Source organism: Mandrillus leucophaeus, unplaced genomic scaffold (assembly GCF_000951045.1).
Source record: "Mandrillus leucophaeus isolate KB7577 unplaced genomic scaffold, Mleu.le_1.0 Scaffold499, whole genome shotgun sequence".
Taxonomy (NCBI): domain Eukaryota; kingdom Metazoa; phylum Chordata; class Mammalia; order Primates; family Cercopithecidae; genus Mandrillus; species Mandrillus leucophaeus.
This window is the reverse complement of record NW_012105353.1, coordinates 2419186-2437569: the sequence shown is the minus strand read 5'-3', so window position 1 is coordinate 2437569 and position 18384 is coordinate 2419186. Positions and strand designations below refer to the sequence as shown.

The 18384-nt window shown below is 42.7% G+C and overlaps 1 protein-coding gene across 3 annotated transcripts in view; it reads right to left on the bottom strand.

Moving 5' to 3' along the window:
* Positions 1-16360, bottom strand: part of SCML2 (sex comb on midleg-like 2 (Drosophila)) — a 122907-nt gene extending 106547 nt beyond the window's left edge. For all 3 annotated transcript variants that reach the window (XR_001007769.1, XM_011995817.1, XM_011995818.1), the window contains exons 1-2: positions 16228-16360; positions 277-322 (exon numbers count right to left, since the gene is read on the bottom strand). Coding sequence is in view for 2 of the 3 variants with exons in the window: in XM_011995817.1 (XP_011851207.1) it covers positions 277-298 (22 nt within the window). In the remaining variant the exon portion in view is untranslated. The remainder of the gene's footprint in view (positions 1-276; positions 323-16227) is intronic.
* Between the last annotated feature and the right edge of the window lie 2024 nt (positions 16361-18384).

Below are 18384 nucleotides of genomic sequence, written 5' to 3'. Positions count from 1 at the left end.
AACATTTTTTAATCACTCTTTGGATTCTAATCTTGGCTTTGTCACAAACTGTTGTATGACCTTAACCTCCCTAAGTTTCAGTTTTCTCATATATAACTAGCAAGGAAAGACAGTGACCTTTAATAGCTATTCAGTTATAAAATTCAAATTCTAAGCACCTAGCATCTCCTATAAATTTATTTTTTAAAGGCTTTATTTCAAAAGTTCTGTATACCAGAAGATATTCATTCCAAATGAGTAACTAAAACATTATTACCTTTAGCAAGTAAATCTTACCTTCATTCACTGTTTGTCCCATGGTATCCGTATTTGGTGTTGTTTCCTACAGGGAGAAAAACCAATTAATGCCTCCTTTTAGCATAATACATTTCTGAAGGGTAAAGAGCATTAGAAGTCAGTTATAAGGCCAGATCAATTTAATCTGTTTCCCTTGAAGAAAAATGATAAGATTTGTATATGCCTAGTTGCCTGGGAATGGAGGAAGAAGGAATTGAGGGATGACTGCTAATGGGCATGAGTATGGGTATGAAGTTTCCTTTATGGGGTAATGAAAGTGTCCTAGAATTAGATAGTGGTGAAGGTTGTACACCTTGTTGTGAAAATACTAGAAATCATTGAATTATATACCTTAAAAGGGTGAGTTTTATGGCATGTAAATTATGACTCAATTTTTAAGATTAATTGAGTAAAAAAGAACAGTTGATAGGTTAGCAAAGTTAGGATTCAAACTGAGGCCTATCCCAGGAAGCCCACTTCTGCTACATCATGTTGCCAAGAGGTACAAGAATTATGACTATGTTGGGAAAACCTGTAAGAACTGCAAGAGTCAAGTCTAACAAGAATTATTTGTTAGAAGCCTTGTGTATTTTGAGCTATAATTCATTAATTCAAAGTTTTCCTGCATGTCCTCAATATGTCAGGCATTCTGCAGCAAAGATAAATAACAGACTGTCCTTGGCCTTCAAGATCTCAGTCTAGTCAGAAATAAGCATATGAACAAAACACAACGTAAGTGCTATTTTAAAAATGTACATGGATAAACCTAATATAGCAAAAGGCTATCTATCCTGTCATTACTCCATGTGCCTATAATAAGAACATGATGATGTGTATAACTGAAGGTAATCTGGCACTTAAAGGAAACCTATGAAGAATACATTCATAGGCTGGGTGCAGTAGCTCATGCCTGTAATCCTAGCACTTTGGGAGGCCAAGGCGGGTGGATTTCTTGAGCCCAGCAGTTTAAGATTAGCCTGGGCAAAATGGCAAAACCCTGTCTCCACAAAAAGTAAAAAAACAAATTAGCTGAGCATGGTGGCACATGCCTGTAGTCCCAGCTACTTGGGAGGCTGAGGTGGGAGGATCACCTGAGCCTGGGGAGGTCAAGGCTGCAGTGAGGCAAGATTGCACCACTGCACCCCAGCCTGGGCATAAGAGTGAGACCCTGTCTCAAAAAAAAAAAAAAAAAAAAAAAAAAAAAAAAAGGTGATGGCGCACGCCAGAACTCCCAGCTGCTCGGGAGGCTGAGGTACGAGAATCACTTGAGCCTGGGAGGTGGAAGTTGCACTGAGCTGAGATTGCGCCACTGCTCTCCAGCCTGGGAGATAGAGCAAGACTGCCTCTTAAAAAAATAATAATAAATAATGAAGCCAGCTAGAGAGCCTTCTATACTTCTGATTCAACAGACCTACACCCAAGCATCACTTTCCCAAAACCTGCTGCTTCTGCATCTTTCTCTTACACTACCTAGGCGTTTGGGCTGCCGGCAGGAGTGCCACAGTGAGAGGCACTGGCAGGGAATGTGGAAAGGAGCGCTGGTCCCCAGAACCAGGCCAAGAGCCTTGGTTTGCCCACTAGGATTGTTTTAAGAAAATGGCAAACAAACCAGACATGGGGGAAATTGCCAGCTTCAATAAGGCCAAGCTGAAGAAAACAGAGATGCAGGAGAACACCCTGCCGACTAAAGAGGCCACTGAGCAGAAGCAGAGTGAAATTTCCTAAGCACCTAGAGGATTCCCCACCCCTGTCATCTTCAAGACCGCAGTAGTGATGTGGAGGAAGAATCACCGCCAGATGGACACAAGCCACAAGCTGTGCTGTGAACCTGGGCACTCCACGCTGATGCCACCAGCCTGAGGGTCCCTATGGGTCCAATCAGACTGCCAAATTCTCTGGTTTGCCCCAGGATATTATAGAAAATTATTTGCACGAAATTAGCCAGGCGTGGTGGCAGGCGCCTGTAGTCCTAGCTACTCGGGAGGCTGAGGCAGGAGAATGGCGTGAACCCGGGAGGCAGAGCTTGCAGTGAGCCAAGAAAGCGCCACTGCACTCCAGCCTGGGTGACAGAGCGAGACTCCATCTCAAAAAAACAAAACAAAACAAAACAAAACAAAACAAAACAAAATTATTTGCATGAATAATGAAAACACAGATCATGGCAAAAAACAAAATAAAATAAAAATGTACTAGTTAGTTGGGAAAAATTTAGTAATTCCCTCTGGGCTTCCTAGTAGATAAAAGCAAAAAGGAAAACACTTGGGTTATATACAAAGAAATTCAGAAAAAAAGACAAACATTCCCGTAGGACCAAATACTAGGAAAAATCTGCAAAGATTCTGATGTAAAAGAATATTGACGGCCAGGTGCAGTGGCTCACGCCTGTAATCCCAGCACTTTGGGAGGCTGAGGGGGGCAGATCATGAGGTCAGGAGATCGAGATCGTCCTGGCTAACACGGTGAAACCCCGTCTCTACTAAAAATACAAAAAACTAGCCGGGCGTGGTGGCGGGCGCCTGTGGTTCCAGCTACTCGGGAAGCTGAGGCAGGAGAATGGCGTGAACCCGGGAGGCAGAGTTGCAGTGAGCCGAGATCGCACCACTGCGCTCCAGCCTGGGCAACAGAGCGAGACTCCGTCTCAAAAAGGAAAAAAGAATATTGACTAATTTAATAGAAACTATCTTTGACTATAACTTGAGAAAAAATAAAAGGTTCTATTGTCCCTCTTAAAATGCATTACACTGTAACTCACCTGTCTTTCAGTCACAAGGATAGACGTTATAGATGTTAAAGAAAGGAAGATTACTATAATCTATTGGTAAAGGATGGATAGTATCAACGGATTCTTAGTTGAATCCTCAGAGTGTCTCAAATAGAAATATATGTGGCAATAGAGGCAGACAGCACAGCTCTTTCTGGGAAAAATTAGAAGCCTGACATTCTTTTAGAAATGAAGACACATCTCATTTCCACCGTGGTAGTCTGCAAGGAAAACTGCAAAAAAGCTTATCTTTGCTTTCAATATACTTTGAACCTGCTTCGGCATTATAAGAAAGGTTCCAAAAAGACCCTCAAATAACTTTCCTCGATACATGGGGGAAAAATTTTTGGTTTTAAAAAAAGTTAAAAGCTTCAGGCTTTTGTTTTTGTTTTTGGCAACATAAAGAGTAGAAGTTGCTTCACTTAATGCATATTAGGAGCAATTCCACTGTGTGAAAAAACATTCAAATATAAGTAAGCCTTAAAAAAAAAAAAGGTTAGGTTAATAGTACTTCATAGTGTCTGACATTGAAATTTCATTTACCAAAAGACTACAGTTGGGCTGGGCACAGTGACTCATGCTTGTGATCCCAGCACTTTGGGAGGCCCAGGCGGGCGGATCATGAGGTCAAGAGGTCGAGACCATCCTGACCAACATGGTGAAACCCCATCTCTACTAAAAATACAAAAATTAGCTAGGTGTGCTGGTGCAGGCCTGTAATCCCAGCTACTTGGGAGGCTGAGGCAGGAGAATTGCTTGCACCCAGAAGGTGGAGGCTGTAGTGAGCCGAGATCATGCCACTGCTGCGCTCCAGCCTGGGCAAGACTCCATCTCAAAAAAAAAAAAAAAAAAAAAAAGACTACGGTTATACTTAATCTAGCAGTTTTATCTAGAAGCTCTGAACAAGTATGGACAATCTGCAATCTTTTACACAACCATTTGTTTTGCAGATTGTATCTTGTTACAGAACTAAGAGCTGATAAAAGATCAACAAATGCTTTGAAAACTCTTGTTTTAAACCATTTTCTCAACACAATTAAACAATGTAAACAGTGATTAATAGTGGAATTATTAAGCCTAAAACCCCCATTACTCTTATCTGATTCTGGAGAAAATTCTACAGTCTGTTGAGAAAAACAGTTTTAAAGTACTATTTAGCAAATTAATGGGTCTATAATTCTAAGGTTACAGGGCCTTTCCATTATTTGTTTATTTTCTGGAGTTTTTTGTTTGGAGAGTTTTTTTTCTTTTTCTTTTCTTTTCCCTTTATTTTTTATTTTTTTCTTTGGTGTACCCCACCTCCTTTTTTTTTTTTAATTTTGTTTTGTTTTTAAGATAAAGTAAGCTACACCTTGAGTCTCTAATTAAAGATCACTGCCTGGAGAGTAGTGATCTTCAGTAAGGGTAAACATTTTGGCAAGGACAGGAACTAAACAAATCTGACAGCAAGAAATCTCCCAGTTTCTAGGTTCAGTTCAGTTTCACTAGGGGAAAAAAAAGAGAGAGAAAGATTTCCCACGGCCTGTTTCAACTTTAGGCCATTGGTCAGATGTTATAAAATGAATGCAACTGTAGAATTTCAACCTGAGAGAACATAAGAATCAACAAAATACGGCCAGGCGCAGTGGTTCACGCCTGTAATCAGGCATTTTGGGAGGCCAACGCAGGTGGATCACGAGGTCAGGAGATCGAGACCATCCTGGCCAACATGGCGAAACCCGGCCTCTACTAAAAAATACAAAAATTAGCCAGGTGTGGTGGTGGGCACCTGTAATCCCAGCTATTCCAGAGGTTGAGGCAGGGAGAATTGCTTGAACCCGGGAGGCGGAGGTTGCAGTGAGCAGAGATTGCGCCACTGCACTCCAGCCTGGGTGAAAAGAGCGAGACTTTGTCTCAAAAAAAAAAAGAAAGAAAGAAAAAGAAAAGGAAAAAAAAAAAACCTGGGCCAGATCATGATCACACCTGTAATCCCAGCACTATGGGAGGCTGAGGCGAGAGGATTGCTTGAGCTCAGGAGTTCAAGACTAGCCTGAGCAACACAGTGAAATCCTGCCTCTTTTTAAAAAAAAGAAAAAAAGAAAGAAAAAAAATAAAAGTAAAATTAAAAAAATAAAAATACAAAACCAAACTCTCATTCCCTGTGACTCGTGGGAATCTTAAAAAATAAAAAACTTTTTAAAAGACCAAGTGCAGTGGCTCACGCCTGTAATCCCAGCACTTTGGGAGGCCAAGGCAGGAGGATCGCTTGAGCCCAGAAGTTCAAGACCAGCCCGGGCAACATAGTGAGACCCTGTCTCTAAAAATAATAATAATAAAACAATAAATACATAAATAACCAAATTCTTGCCATCAAAATGAGCTCCTCTTCCTCTGCGTTTTATTTTAAAAGCATTACAAACCCTCAATCTTTCTGAATCAGAAGTCATCTCTGACTCCTCTCCTCTTGTGTCTTAGCAGTTACCAAGTAATTTTGATTCCTCAAGGTCAGGAAGCTGGTAGTGAAAGAAAAATGATTCAAACCTAAGTTTGTCAAATGCCAAAAGACAAGGCTCCAATACACTATACATGCTTTGAAAGGGAGAAATAAGGAGTGATATGGTTTGGTGTCCCTACCCAAATCTCATATTGAATTGTAGCTCCCATAATTCCCTCATGTTGTGGGAGCGAACCGGTGGGAGATAAATGAATCATGAAGGTGGTTTCTCCCACACTGTTCTCATGGTAGTGAATAAGTCTCAGGAGATCTGATGGTTTTATAAAGAGAAATGCCTTTCACCTGGCTCTCAGTCTCTCGTCTGCTGCCCTGTAAGACATGCCTTTCACCATGATTGTGAGGCCTCCCCAGCCAGGTGGAACTGTAAGTCCATTAAACCTCTTTTTTCTTATAAACTGCCCAGTTTCAGGTATGTCTTTATCAGTAGTGTGAAAACACACTAATATAAGGAGATATTGTAATATGCCAGATACCCTAGAAAAAATGGATCCATGAGGGCAGGAGAAAACAGAATTTATGTTCCCAGAGATCCAATGATAATGGTGTTGGCAGTGGTGATAATAATACTTAGATCTGTTACTTACTGAGCTCTTGCTATTAATGAATGCCTGGTACCCTACCCTAAGGCTTTTATATATATTTTTTCTTATCTAAAGCTTATTACAAGCCTACAGAGTAGATACTGTTATTAATGTCCATTAATGTTCATTTGAAAGTTAAGGATACTGAGGCTCAAACACCTGCCCAAGATCACCCAGCTAGATTTGAATCTAGGTTCATGAATACTTAACCATTGTGCTAAAATTGCCGTTGTTGTGTTTAACTGTGTAAGTGCCTTTTCTCCTCTGATAGACAATAAGCTACTGGGTGCAGTATCACATCTTGTTCTTCTTTATATCCTTCAGAATAATGAGCACAGTGTCTATCACATACTAGGGTCCCCAAAATGTTTGCTGAATGAGTAAACTCTGCTGTGCTATAGGCTGCTTGTATCTAAACTATATAGAACCAGAATATTGCAGGGGTTTTTTTTGTTTTTTTTTTTTTGAGATGGAGTCTCGCTCTGTCGCCCAGGATGAAGTGCAGTGGAGTGATCATAGCTCACTGCAATCTCAACCTCCCCGGGCTCAGGTGATCCTCCCACCTCAGCCTCCCTAGTAGCTGGGACTACAGGCACACACCACCATACCTGGCTAATTTTTGTATTTTTTGTAGTGACGGGTTTTTCCCATGTTGCCCAGGCTGGTCTCAAACTCCTGGGCTCAATGAATCCTCTTGCCTCAGCCTCTCAAAGTGCTGGAATTAGAGGTGTGAGCCACCATGCATGGCCTAAAACAATTTTTTGACAAAATTTTTCTTTTTTTTTTTTTATTTTGAGACAGGGTCTCACTCTGTTGCCCAGGCTGGAGTGCAGTGGCATAATCAGGGCTCACTGCAGCCTGACCTCCCGGGCTTAAGTGACTGTCCTGCCTCAGCACACCCCCCGCATCCCTCCCTGCCCCCCACCCCGCCCCCCACACACATACACAAAGTAGCTGGGACTACAGGCATGTGCCAACAAGCTCGGCAGCTAATTTTTTTTTTTTTTAATTTTAGTAGAGACGATGGCTCACTAAGTTGCCCATACTGGTATCAAACTCCTGAGCTCAAACGATCCTCCTGCCTCGGCCTCCCAAAGTGCTGGGATTACAGGCATGAGCCACGGCGCTCAACTGAGATTTTTCTTTTGGCTGTTATTGGTGTTCTCTGTTCCTTCCTGCAATATCAAATCAGCTGTCTTAATTTAGACACAAGTCTAAGTCAATGGGCCAAGGAGAAAATTCTGTGAGATCTGAGACAATCCCCCACCTCCAATATCTCTCTCTTTCCCAGAAGTTGATTGGTCTTTTTTTTTTATTCTGAATTTTATCTCTTTCTAGGATGTTTGTGGTCTCAAAAAGACAGGTTCCATATAAATAAGTTACTATTACAGAATTCAGTTTATAAATGCCAACTACATAACAGGTATAACTAAAACATGTGCTTTAAACCAATATTCACCAAAAAAAGACACAGTCCCTATTCACAAAATAATCTATTGAAAAAAATGTCTCATCATATCCCCTTCAGTTTATCAACAGTATAAGAAGTTTCAAGGATAAGAGAGATTCACAAATATGTTTGCTGGTGTTTTAAAGAAAATGTTGGAATAAGTGATGGAAGTTATTATACGTACACAATTTACCAGAGATTAATTAAATAGCGCAGACAGGAAGGGTTCTTTTCCTTTCTAAATCTATCTTGTTATAAAGATACTACTTTTAGACTTGAACAAACAAAAATGCCCTCCTTTATTGTGAAGAGGAAGGTCTGAGTTAACTGCATAAAACAACATCTTTATGTTTTTAACTTGAAAATAGTTTATTATTTTGTTTCAAGAAGTACTTCACATTTACGCCTAAATGCAAAAAAAAAATACTGATTTAATTAAAATACATTGTAGTTGTGTATTTTTCTTTGACCAAGAGAAGCTCTCTCTTTCAACTAAGATTTTGTTTCTGGTAATGGTGATTATCCTAACACAGGATAGAAAAAGTGTATATTCCATTGTATAGTCATATACAATTTTGTTTAATTGAACATGAGTCATCAATTTAAGATTCCACAAGTATCTACTCAATTCACTCAAGTAAACAATCAAATGTCACATTTTCTAACACAGTTATAAAAGTAATCAGAAAAACACTAAATTCTAATATTGTAATTACATTTAAAACTAAAATTCTATCTCTGAATTAAGACTAATCAATATTAAGAAAGAACAAGCCGGGTGCGGTGGCTCACGCCTGTCATCCCAGCACTTTGGGAGGCTGAGTTCAGGTGACTCACTTGAGGTCAGGAGTTCGAGACCAGACTGGTCAACACGGTGAAACCCCATCTCTATCAAAAATACAAAAATCAGCTAGGTGTGGTGGCGGGCACCTGTAGTCCCAGCTACTTGGCAGACTGAGGCAGGAGAATTGTTTGAATCCAGGAGGTGGAGGCTGCAGTGAGCCAAAATTGTGCCACTGCACCCCAGCCTGAGTGACAAGAGCAAAACTCCATCAGAAAGAAAGGGGAGAGAGAGAGAGAGAGAGAGAGACACAGAAAGAGAGGGAGGGAGGGAAGGAGGGAGGGAGGGAGGGAGGGAAAGAAAGAAAGAGAGACAGACAGACAGAAAGAACGAACGAACGAACGAACATTTTTGGGCCAGGCGCAGTGGCTCATGCCTGTAATGCCAGCACTCTGGGAGGACGAGGTGGGCGGATCACTTGAGGTCTGAAGTTTGAGACCAGCCTGGCCAACATGGCAAAACTCCGTCTGTGGTGGTACATGCCTATAATCTCAGCTACCCGGGAGGCTGAGGCATGAAAATTGCTTGAACCTGGGAGGCAGAGGCTGCAGTGAACCAAGATCATGCCACTGCACTCCAGCCTGGGCGACAGAGCAAGACTCTGTCTCAAAAAAAAGAAAAAAAAAAGGAACATTTTCATCTCCATATTTCTGAAATCTGTAAAAAAAAATAAAATCAAAGAACATTTTTGGTAGCAACAACTTATCAAATCAAGCCTTCTAGAGGAAATTAAGGTTTCTAAAGGAGCAATTTTAAATTATGCTTTAGTAAAGTCCACCCCAAACAAATTAGTAATTAATCTTTTTCTGTGTCAAAACAAACCTAAGAAGACTTAACTATTTTCAAAAATTTCTAATTTAAGTTATCCAAAAAAATCATAACCTGTAAGTCAATCACTTGCAATTTTAAAATGATTTCTGTGAAAGCTATGTATTTAGTGAAGAAGAATGTTATGTCAGAAAACAGATAAACTAAAGATAAGTCAAGGGCTGCCAAAATCCCAGTTTATAGTTGTAAATTCCTAAGGTTTTAAAGCACAGCTACAAGCTAACTGCCCGAAGACCTGCTACCCATTGACATTTGTGAAGGACTTGAGTTAATGGCAGGGCATGTCAATTTACTACAGGCAGCTCATGGTGCGACATTTTGACAAAAGAACTGGATCTGGTTACAGGCTGTTCCTATTATCACTGCAGTCTAGATTTATGGTTTCTAACACCGGCCCTACAAGAAATCATGGAAATGATGACAACAACAATCCCCACTAGACAACAGACTGCAGAAAAGCATGCAATAAACCACAATCTGAAGAGACCAGAAAACTAAACATCCTTGAAAATACCTCAAACACAGGCAGGTGTCAGCAAATTACCCATTCAAATATATCTACAACTTCTCAAGTTTCAACACACAAAAAAATCTCAAATCAGAGTCTCTAAAGTAATCTAAAACCAAACAATATCTAAATATACTATTTATTGTCTACTATATCTTAATTCTTTTAATGACCAAAGATGTTTCATTTGAACAGATTTATGAAACTCTATCAAGTTAGTTAAAAATTAATACTGACTATACTGCTTTTCAAATAACATTATGGAGAAAAACACTGCAAATAACATTTTTTTAAATATTTCAAAAGAAAAAAAAGCAACAGTTCATAGCAAAGGGCATAGGTTTCCAACTGTATTCAAAGACAAAGAGAACTGAAAAGAAGAAACACATTTGATTCAGTATTTAAAAATAAATATATAATCAAATCTTAAATCAGCTAAAACTGATGAAAGGTAGGAAAAGTGGCCAAATGTTAAAAAAAAAAAAAAAAAAAAACAAGCACATTGTCAATACACTTAAAAAACTATGTCAAGGCTATCAGGTACATACCAAATGGAGCTGTTTGTCTATAATACACACCAGTTAATCTTTATGAGAAACAGAGGTTGAGAAAAATCAAATGTGTATTCTAAACACAATCAAAGAGAGCCCCACAAACTCTTCTCTGAGAAATGAAAGAATCTTCAAGGTATGCCCAAGAATTGTAATATTCTGAAGTTTACAACGGTAAACTTCTGAAGTTCTGAAGTTTACAACGGTACATTACCACCGAAAGTGGGCACTCTCTTTCCCCTCTTAACAACAATTTGCTCCTATAAACTTAGGAGGGGGCAGAGCTGTAGCTATAAACACAGGTCACAAATAGTAGGTAATCAAGTGCTATCTTCAAATATTTCCCAGGTCTTTACTCACACAGAGTCAAGCTTATTCTAAAGGTTTTAACTCTTCAAATAAGGAATTCATGTAGTCTAGGTCAAATGATCATGATATTAAGATGAACAGCACCATCATATTCACTGCTACAGGATCCTCAAATATTTCATTTTTCACACAATAAGATATCTCCATTGCTTATGTTAAAACCTCTCCTGGTCAGGCGCGGTGGCTCACGCCTGTAACCCCAGCACTTTGGGAGGCCGAGGCAGGTGGATCACTTGAGGTTAGAAGTTCGAGACCAGCCTGGACAACATGGTGAAACCCCGTCCCTACTAAAATTATTTTTTAAAAAATTAGCTGGGCATGGTTGAACACGCCTATAATCCCAGCTACTCAGGATGTTGAGGCAGAAGAATCACTTGAACCTCAGAGGCGGAGGTTGCAGTGAGCCAGGATTGTGCCACTGCACTCTAGCCTGGGCAACAGAGAAAGACTCCGTCTCAAAAATAAATAAATAAATAAATAAATAAATAAATAAATAACTACCAGTATTATTTCTAAGATTGCCAAGGTATAGACAACATAATGACAAAATAAACAAAATTGCCTTTGTCATGAAAACCAAAGAACACATACACATTTCAAATCTTGACAGTTTCTAAAATTTTTTCAAATTATTTTTAAGAACCACCGTTGGCAGGGCGAGGTGGCTCACACCTGTAATCCCAGAACTTCAGGAAGCCAAGGCAGGAGGATCACTTGAGGCCAGGAATTCGAGACCAGCCTGGCCAACATGGTGAAATCCCATCTCTACTAAAAATAAAAATTACGAAAAATACAAAAATTAGCGGGCATGGTGATGCACACCTGTAATCCCAGCTACTCAGGAGGCTGAGGCACGAGAATTGCTTGAACCCAGGAAGCAGAGGTTGCAGTAAGCTGAGATCACACCACCGCACTCCAGCCTGGGCAACAGAGCAAGACTCTCAAAAAAAAAAAAAAAAAAGGCCAGATTTGGTGGCTCCTGCCTGTAATCCCAGCACTTGGGGAGGCAGCAGAAGTGGATGGATCACCTCAGGTCAGGAGTTTGAGACCAGCCTGGCCAACATGGCAAAACCCCATCTCTACTAAAAATACAAAAATTAGCCAGGCTCGGTGGTGCACACCTGTAGTCCAGCTACTTGGGAGGCTTAGGCAAGAGAATCACTTGAACGTGGGAGGCAGAGGTTGCAGTGAGCTGAGATTGTGCCACTGTACTCCAGCCTGGGTGACAAAATGAGACTCCATCTCGGGGAAAAAAAAAATTCAGCTTGGCGTGGTAGTACATGTCTATAGTCCCAGCAACTCAGGAGGCTGAGGCAGGAGAATCGCTTGAAGCCAGGAGGCAGAAGTTGCAATGAGCCAAGATCGTACCTGCACTCCAGCCTGGGTAACAGAGCAAGACTCTGTATCAAAAAAGAACTACCACACACTCTTTTTATAAATGGTAACCAAAGCCTAACGTACTTAAGATTAAGAGTCTAAAAAATGTACTTACCACTAAATTATACCAGTATTCATATAATGGTATAAATTATGCCATTTTAATCTAAGATAAACGCCAGCGGTTTCTTTTATCTATTTCCCCAAGACAAAGAGATCATGAATGTTAAGCCCCAAAGCCAGGGATGGGTATAAACTCTTCTTTCAAAATTACCAACATGGAGCCGGACATGGTGGCTCACACCTGTAATCCCAGCACTTTGGGAGGCCAAGGTGGGAGAATCATCTGAGGTCAGGAGTTTGAGACCAGCCTGGCCAACTAGGTGAAACCCTGTCTCTACTAAAAATGCAAAAATTAGCTGGGCACGGTGGCGCACCCCTGTAATCCCAGCTACTCGGGAGGCTGAGGTGGGAAAACTGCTTGAACGCAGGAGGCAGAGGCTGCAGTGGGCTGAGATCACGCCCCTGCACTACAGCCTGGGCAACAGAGCGTGAGCACGTCTCAAAAAAAAAAAAAAAAAAATCACCAACATTTGCTATTTTCAAAATGTCCAGGTTTTTAGTTCCTGGAATCAACAATCAGTTCAAATTCTAAGGTATTATGTAGTAATTCTCAGACATTAATTACTGAGAGTTCTAAAATTACTAGGGATGCTTGATTTGCCCACTGCAAACTAGAAAACACCTTCTGGCAACACCAGACTAATCTTTGCACCACAGCTCATAGCTCTAAGGTTGACAGCTGGCAGAGCCCACTTTGTTCCTGTATATCCTAAAAATCAGGAATATGACTATGAGGAGACAGTGAGACCTACCCTCCCCACCCCGAGAGGGGAGCTAACAGAGACGACCACTACCTCAGATTTCCATCTACAAGTGGAAAGAGAATAGCAGGAGAAAAATGGCAGACAGGATAACCAGGCCAAAAAAAAATACTAGAGGTGACTAATAAGGCAAATAGCAGAGGATACTGCTATATCCACCCGTGTTCCAGTTACTAGAGTTACAAAAGTCATTGCTATTAACCCAAAAAGAAAGGCAGTAAAATATTCAAGTGAAACTTTTCTCTCCCACCCCCAAGATCTCAAACTAAAATTGGAATTTGGCTCTTCCTTAAATGGAACAAGTGGCTACATCATGTTAATTCAAAAGACTTGATATTTACTCAGCCTTTTCAAGGCACTTTATCATCATTAATTATTTCTCAGTGAGGCAGCAAAGGATTACCCTGACCATTTCACTGATGCGGAAACAGACACCAACAGCGAAGGGAACAGGGGCAGGAAGAGGGGTGATAGGAAGCATCTGGGAGGAACAGGCAGGCAGCTAAAAAGGAACAAGCCCAAAAGAAAATAAGAGTCACATCTGGCTTAGAGCTGAAGATCATAACCCTCATTTGTTATTTCTGAGCTCAGAGATTTCTGCAATATTTTGAAAAAACAAAATGCTTTAAAATACCAGTTAAAACTTAATTACAGCTTAAACTACTTAGTAATAGAAGTGAAGTTGCTTAGTATTAAAAATTACCCAATCTCCAGAGCACATATTGATTTCTATTTATACCAGCAACTCATTTTTCCCCTCAAGCTTAACCAGTATGTTATCTATTTGAACCAGAAAATAATCTCATCAAAATATATAGCTTTATATAATCCTAACCAAAAAATCACAAAGTTAATATCACCTAAGTCAGAAATAATTTGCAGTTACACTCAGAATTTTGTTTGGAGAATTACGACAAAAATACTGACTTCTCGAGTTCGCCCTTTGAATGAAAGGAATACTTGTTCTACATTCGAATTGTTTTTTTAGCTATAACTCCCCGAAATTTTCAGGAATAAACTATGGGTGGAAAGCCTTAGACACCCAGAAATTAGCACACATAGACACATAGTGGGCTCTGAATAAACTGAACTCCATCGTAAAGACAGCACAGGTGCTTAATAAAGATGTGTTGATGGGCTGGGCGCGGTGGCTCACGCCTGTAATCCCAGCACTTTGGGAGGCCAAGGTGGGCGGATCACGAGGTCAGGAGACCGAGACCACAGTGAAACCCAGTCTCTACTAAAAATACAATAACTTAGCTGGGTGCAGTGGCGGGCGCCTGTAGTCCCAGCTACTCCAGAGGCTCAGGCAGGAGAATGGCGTGAACCCGGAAGGCGGAGTTTGCAGTGAGCCGAGATCGCGCCACTGCACTCCAGCCTGGGCGACAGAGCCAGACTCTGTCTCAAAAAAAAAAGATGTGTTGATGGAATCATAAATCAAATGGACTGATCAACCACCTCATAAGAAAAACTGATACACCTTTTTTTAGACTGACTCCATTGTTTTTTGTACATGTTATGACACTCAACTTCAAAGCGTCGGCACATACAATGCAGTAGAGTTATATTAATCTTTTTTTCCAACTACCAATTCCAAAGCAAATCAGGTTCTCTGGGGTAAACAAGTATACATCCTTAAGAAGCTCATATGGCTGCATGATATAAATATAAAGTTTATTCAAAACTTTCAAAGCCAGTTTAAATGGTGTTTTTTCTTTACATTCTATCAGACTGTTTTAAAGGTTACAGATAAAGCTAAATACAAGGCATCAGGTGAATACTCATAAACTCAATCTTTTCTCAAAATCCCACTGGATTCATTTCCGAAAGCTTATTTTCACATTCCTCCCATTAAATAGAAAACACACACACACACACACACACACAGCCTGAAAGCACATTCGTCATTGGAAATACTTTATTTAATGAGTAAGAAAAAAGGCAAAATCGTCATTATTGAAAAACATTTCCCTACACTGTTACTGAAAAGAATTAAATATGCGTTTATGAACCATTGTTATAAAACAATTGCTCATCATAGGCAGTTGTACTCCATAAATGTTGTATCCCTCAAAACAGAAATATGAATGGCTCTGGGGGCATTAAAATGTAGCAGCATCTGAAGTTGTTTCAGGAAAAAAAAACACCTATCTCCAATAGTTCTGTAAATCATATGATCATAAGCAAGTTATTTACTTTCCCTGCCTCAGTTTACCCCCACTAACCGATCCATTAACTTTCCAGAGATGCCCTAAAATAAGTCATAAACGTTAATCTCCTAATTTACAAACAAGAAGCAAATTTCAAATTGCAATCACACTTTCTGATGCTTGACAAATGTTTAACAACCTCTTTTTTAAAAATCAATAGTCTCAAATGGGAGCCTGTAAGTAAATATTTGTGCTGCTCAAACATTTGGGGGGTGGGGGAGCCGAATTACAGGTCGGCCCAGGACGCTATCTATGTACAACCTCGAGGCGCAAAATCGAGCAAATTCGCCTAGACCCGTTCTCCCTCCGGCTCTTCACACCTGGATAGGGCACAAGCACGATCCAGTGGGAAAAGGGAGAAAGGTAAGAAACTATTTCGGGACTGTTTCTAAGTGAAGGTGGCAACTTTTTTTCGGTCAGGCCGCGAGGCACGGCCATCGCGGCCGTCTCTCGTCCCCTCAGGAGGCTTAGAGCCCCCCCTCGCCTCCCCGCCAGCCCCGGACGGGACGCGCCCTCCGGTCCCGCTGCACCGCTAGGGTGAGCCACCGGCACCCCCAGCCCCCGCCAGGAGCCCGGTGGCGGGCACCTGGCACCAGAATCCGCGCCCGCACGCCGCCGCCACAGGCGCATCCTTCCGGGCAGACGTTTCCCTCCCAAGCTCCAAAAGTTATCCCAGCCCAGACCAGGCAAAGTCAACCTCCCGCCTCGGCCCCGCCGCCCACCGTGACGCCTCCCGGGCCCCAGCCCAGCGCTACCTAAGGCAGGGAGGATGCGCCGGAGGGCGCTGTCCGCGCTGCAGGCAAGGGGACGGATGGAAGCTATCGGCCGGGCGCCCAAACCCCGCAGCGGCGAAGGGGCCCCGGGGCAGCGTGAGGGGAAGCGCGAGAGCGGCTTACGGGCGTCCGCGGAGGGCGCCTGGGGCGGGAGACCGAAGCGCGAGGCCGAGCTGCGATGGGACACCGGCGGGATCGTAAGGGGGCGTTCCTCGCACGGGACGCGCGCAGATGGCTTCTCCCCGCCCGCCCACGGACAACGGTCAGGGTCCGGGAGACAGCTCCGCTTCTCCATTCCTTACGGGGCCCGGAATCACCACGTACCTCCAGTCTCGTCAGTGAAAACAACGAAATTCTGTCCCACCGATCGCCCGAGCCGGCACCGAGCTTCACACCGCCGCCGCCATGTTTGAGAAGCCGCGCGCGGAGCCGCGCATGCCCCGCAACCGCCACCGCCGCCCCGCCCCCCGCGCGGCCGACCCGCGTGCCCTGCGGTTGCTGCGAGCACGCCCTTTGACCGCCGCCTCGTGCTGGGCCCGAGTCGGGGTCAAGCCAAGCGCCACCGCAGGCAGTGGCGGACCGTGAGACACTGTGAGCCCGGGAAAGCCCTTGCCACTTTGCCTCCTACCCCCTACGCCTATGCCAAATGAAAAACCAATCGCAGCCCAAGCACCCGAGGCCGTGGGGAGCCCCTCGATGGGACCCCGGGTTCCGCGTCAAGTTCCATCCCAGGAACTCGCTCCCCTTCGCTGTCGCCTTCGAATCCTGGCCACCACCCACCCTGGCCACGCACCCGAAAAGCAGGCGCTTCCCTCGGAACTCAAGCAAGTTCGAGGAGCAGGGAGAAGCAGCTGGTTACAGCAGCTTAAGCAAAGCCACCGCTTGGCGGGTTGCAGCATAGTCCTTGAAACTGGGTTGGGTTTTTTTTTTGTTTTTTTTTTTTCCATGAGTTTTTGCCACGCATTCCCCTCCCAGCTTCACTCTCTGGATTTCGTTCTTCCTCTAAACCCAGGGTTGAGCTAACGGGAACTAGATGAACCCGCAGAGGGAAATCACTTGCTCACTGACTCAGGAGCATCCCCGAGAGTGCGTTTTGGGGTCCCTTCTGCCCGCTGCCTTTCCCACCAGGCAGGGCCCATAGCGCAAGTGGAGGTCGCACCAAGGAGGGGGCGTAAAAATCGCTTCAAAACGACCAGCGAATCTCTCAGCACAAATTACAGCAAACAGAATGCCGGAGAAAAACATCTGTCCCTCGTTCTGAGGTTAGGTATAAGCTGATTTCAAACTTTTGTTTGAAAACTAATACGACGTGCTATGTTAGCCAAAAACAAACCATTGGTAGGGCTTCTCTCTAGAACTCTTTCCAAAGCTGGGTGTAGGTTTTGCATCTGTGATCACCTAACTTAGTGCAGAGGGCATGAAATACTTTTTAAATCACAATTTGGAAATCAGAGCTTAAAACTAAAAACAAAAAACTCCTGTGAAATATGTCCATTGTCTACAACGCAGGGTAGAATTTTCCAGTTGCAGCTTCTGCAGTATTAAGCAAAAGTCAAAGTGTTTATTGTATCTAAACATTGGCAAGTGGCACAGAATCAAATGGCTCTATTATTTTAATCCCTTAAAAATGAAAAACTAAATGTTAATGCCAAATTCAAGTAAACTTTAAGGGGAAAATAAAAAGACTAGGTTGATGATATGCAAATATTAGAGTGAGATTTGGTCGTATCAATTCTATAATATATATCACATAGGAGAAAATGTTGAAGTGTTCTAAGATGAAGGTTCAAACATGTTTTTTGTTTTGTTTTGTTTTTTGAGACGAGTCTCGTTTTGTCGCCCAGGCTGGAGAGCGGTGGCAGATATCGGCTCACTGCAACCTCCGCCTCCCAGGTTCAAGTGATCCTCCTGCCTTAGCCTTCCGAGTAGCTGGGACTACAGGCGCATGCCACTACGCCAGGCTAATTTTTTGTATTTTTAGTAGAGACGGGGTTTCACCGTGTTAGCCAGGATGGTCTCGATCTCCTGACCTCATGATCCGCCCGTATTGGCCTCCCAAAGTGCTGGAATTACAGGCGTGAGCCACCGTGCCCGGCCCAAACATGTTTTTAAAAGCCAGAAAGAGGCCGGACACGGTGGCTCACGCCTATAATCCCAGCACTTTGGGAGGCCGAGGCGAGTGGATCACCTGAGGTCGGGAGTTGGAGACCAGCCTGATCAACATGGAGAAACCCTGTCTCTACTAAAAGTACAAAATATTAGCCGGGCATGGTGGCACGCGCCTGTAGTCCCAGCTACTCGGGAGAATCGCTTGAACCCGGGAAGCGGAGGTTGCCGTGAGCCGAGATTGCGCTTATTACCCTCCAGCCTGGGCAACAAGAGCGAAACTCCGTCTCAAAAAAAAAAAAAAAAAAAAAAAGCCAGAAGGAGATCTTTAAGGGAAAGAAATTAAACAGAAGTTTAATCTAAACAAACCCTTAT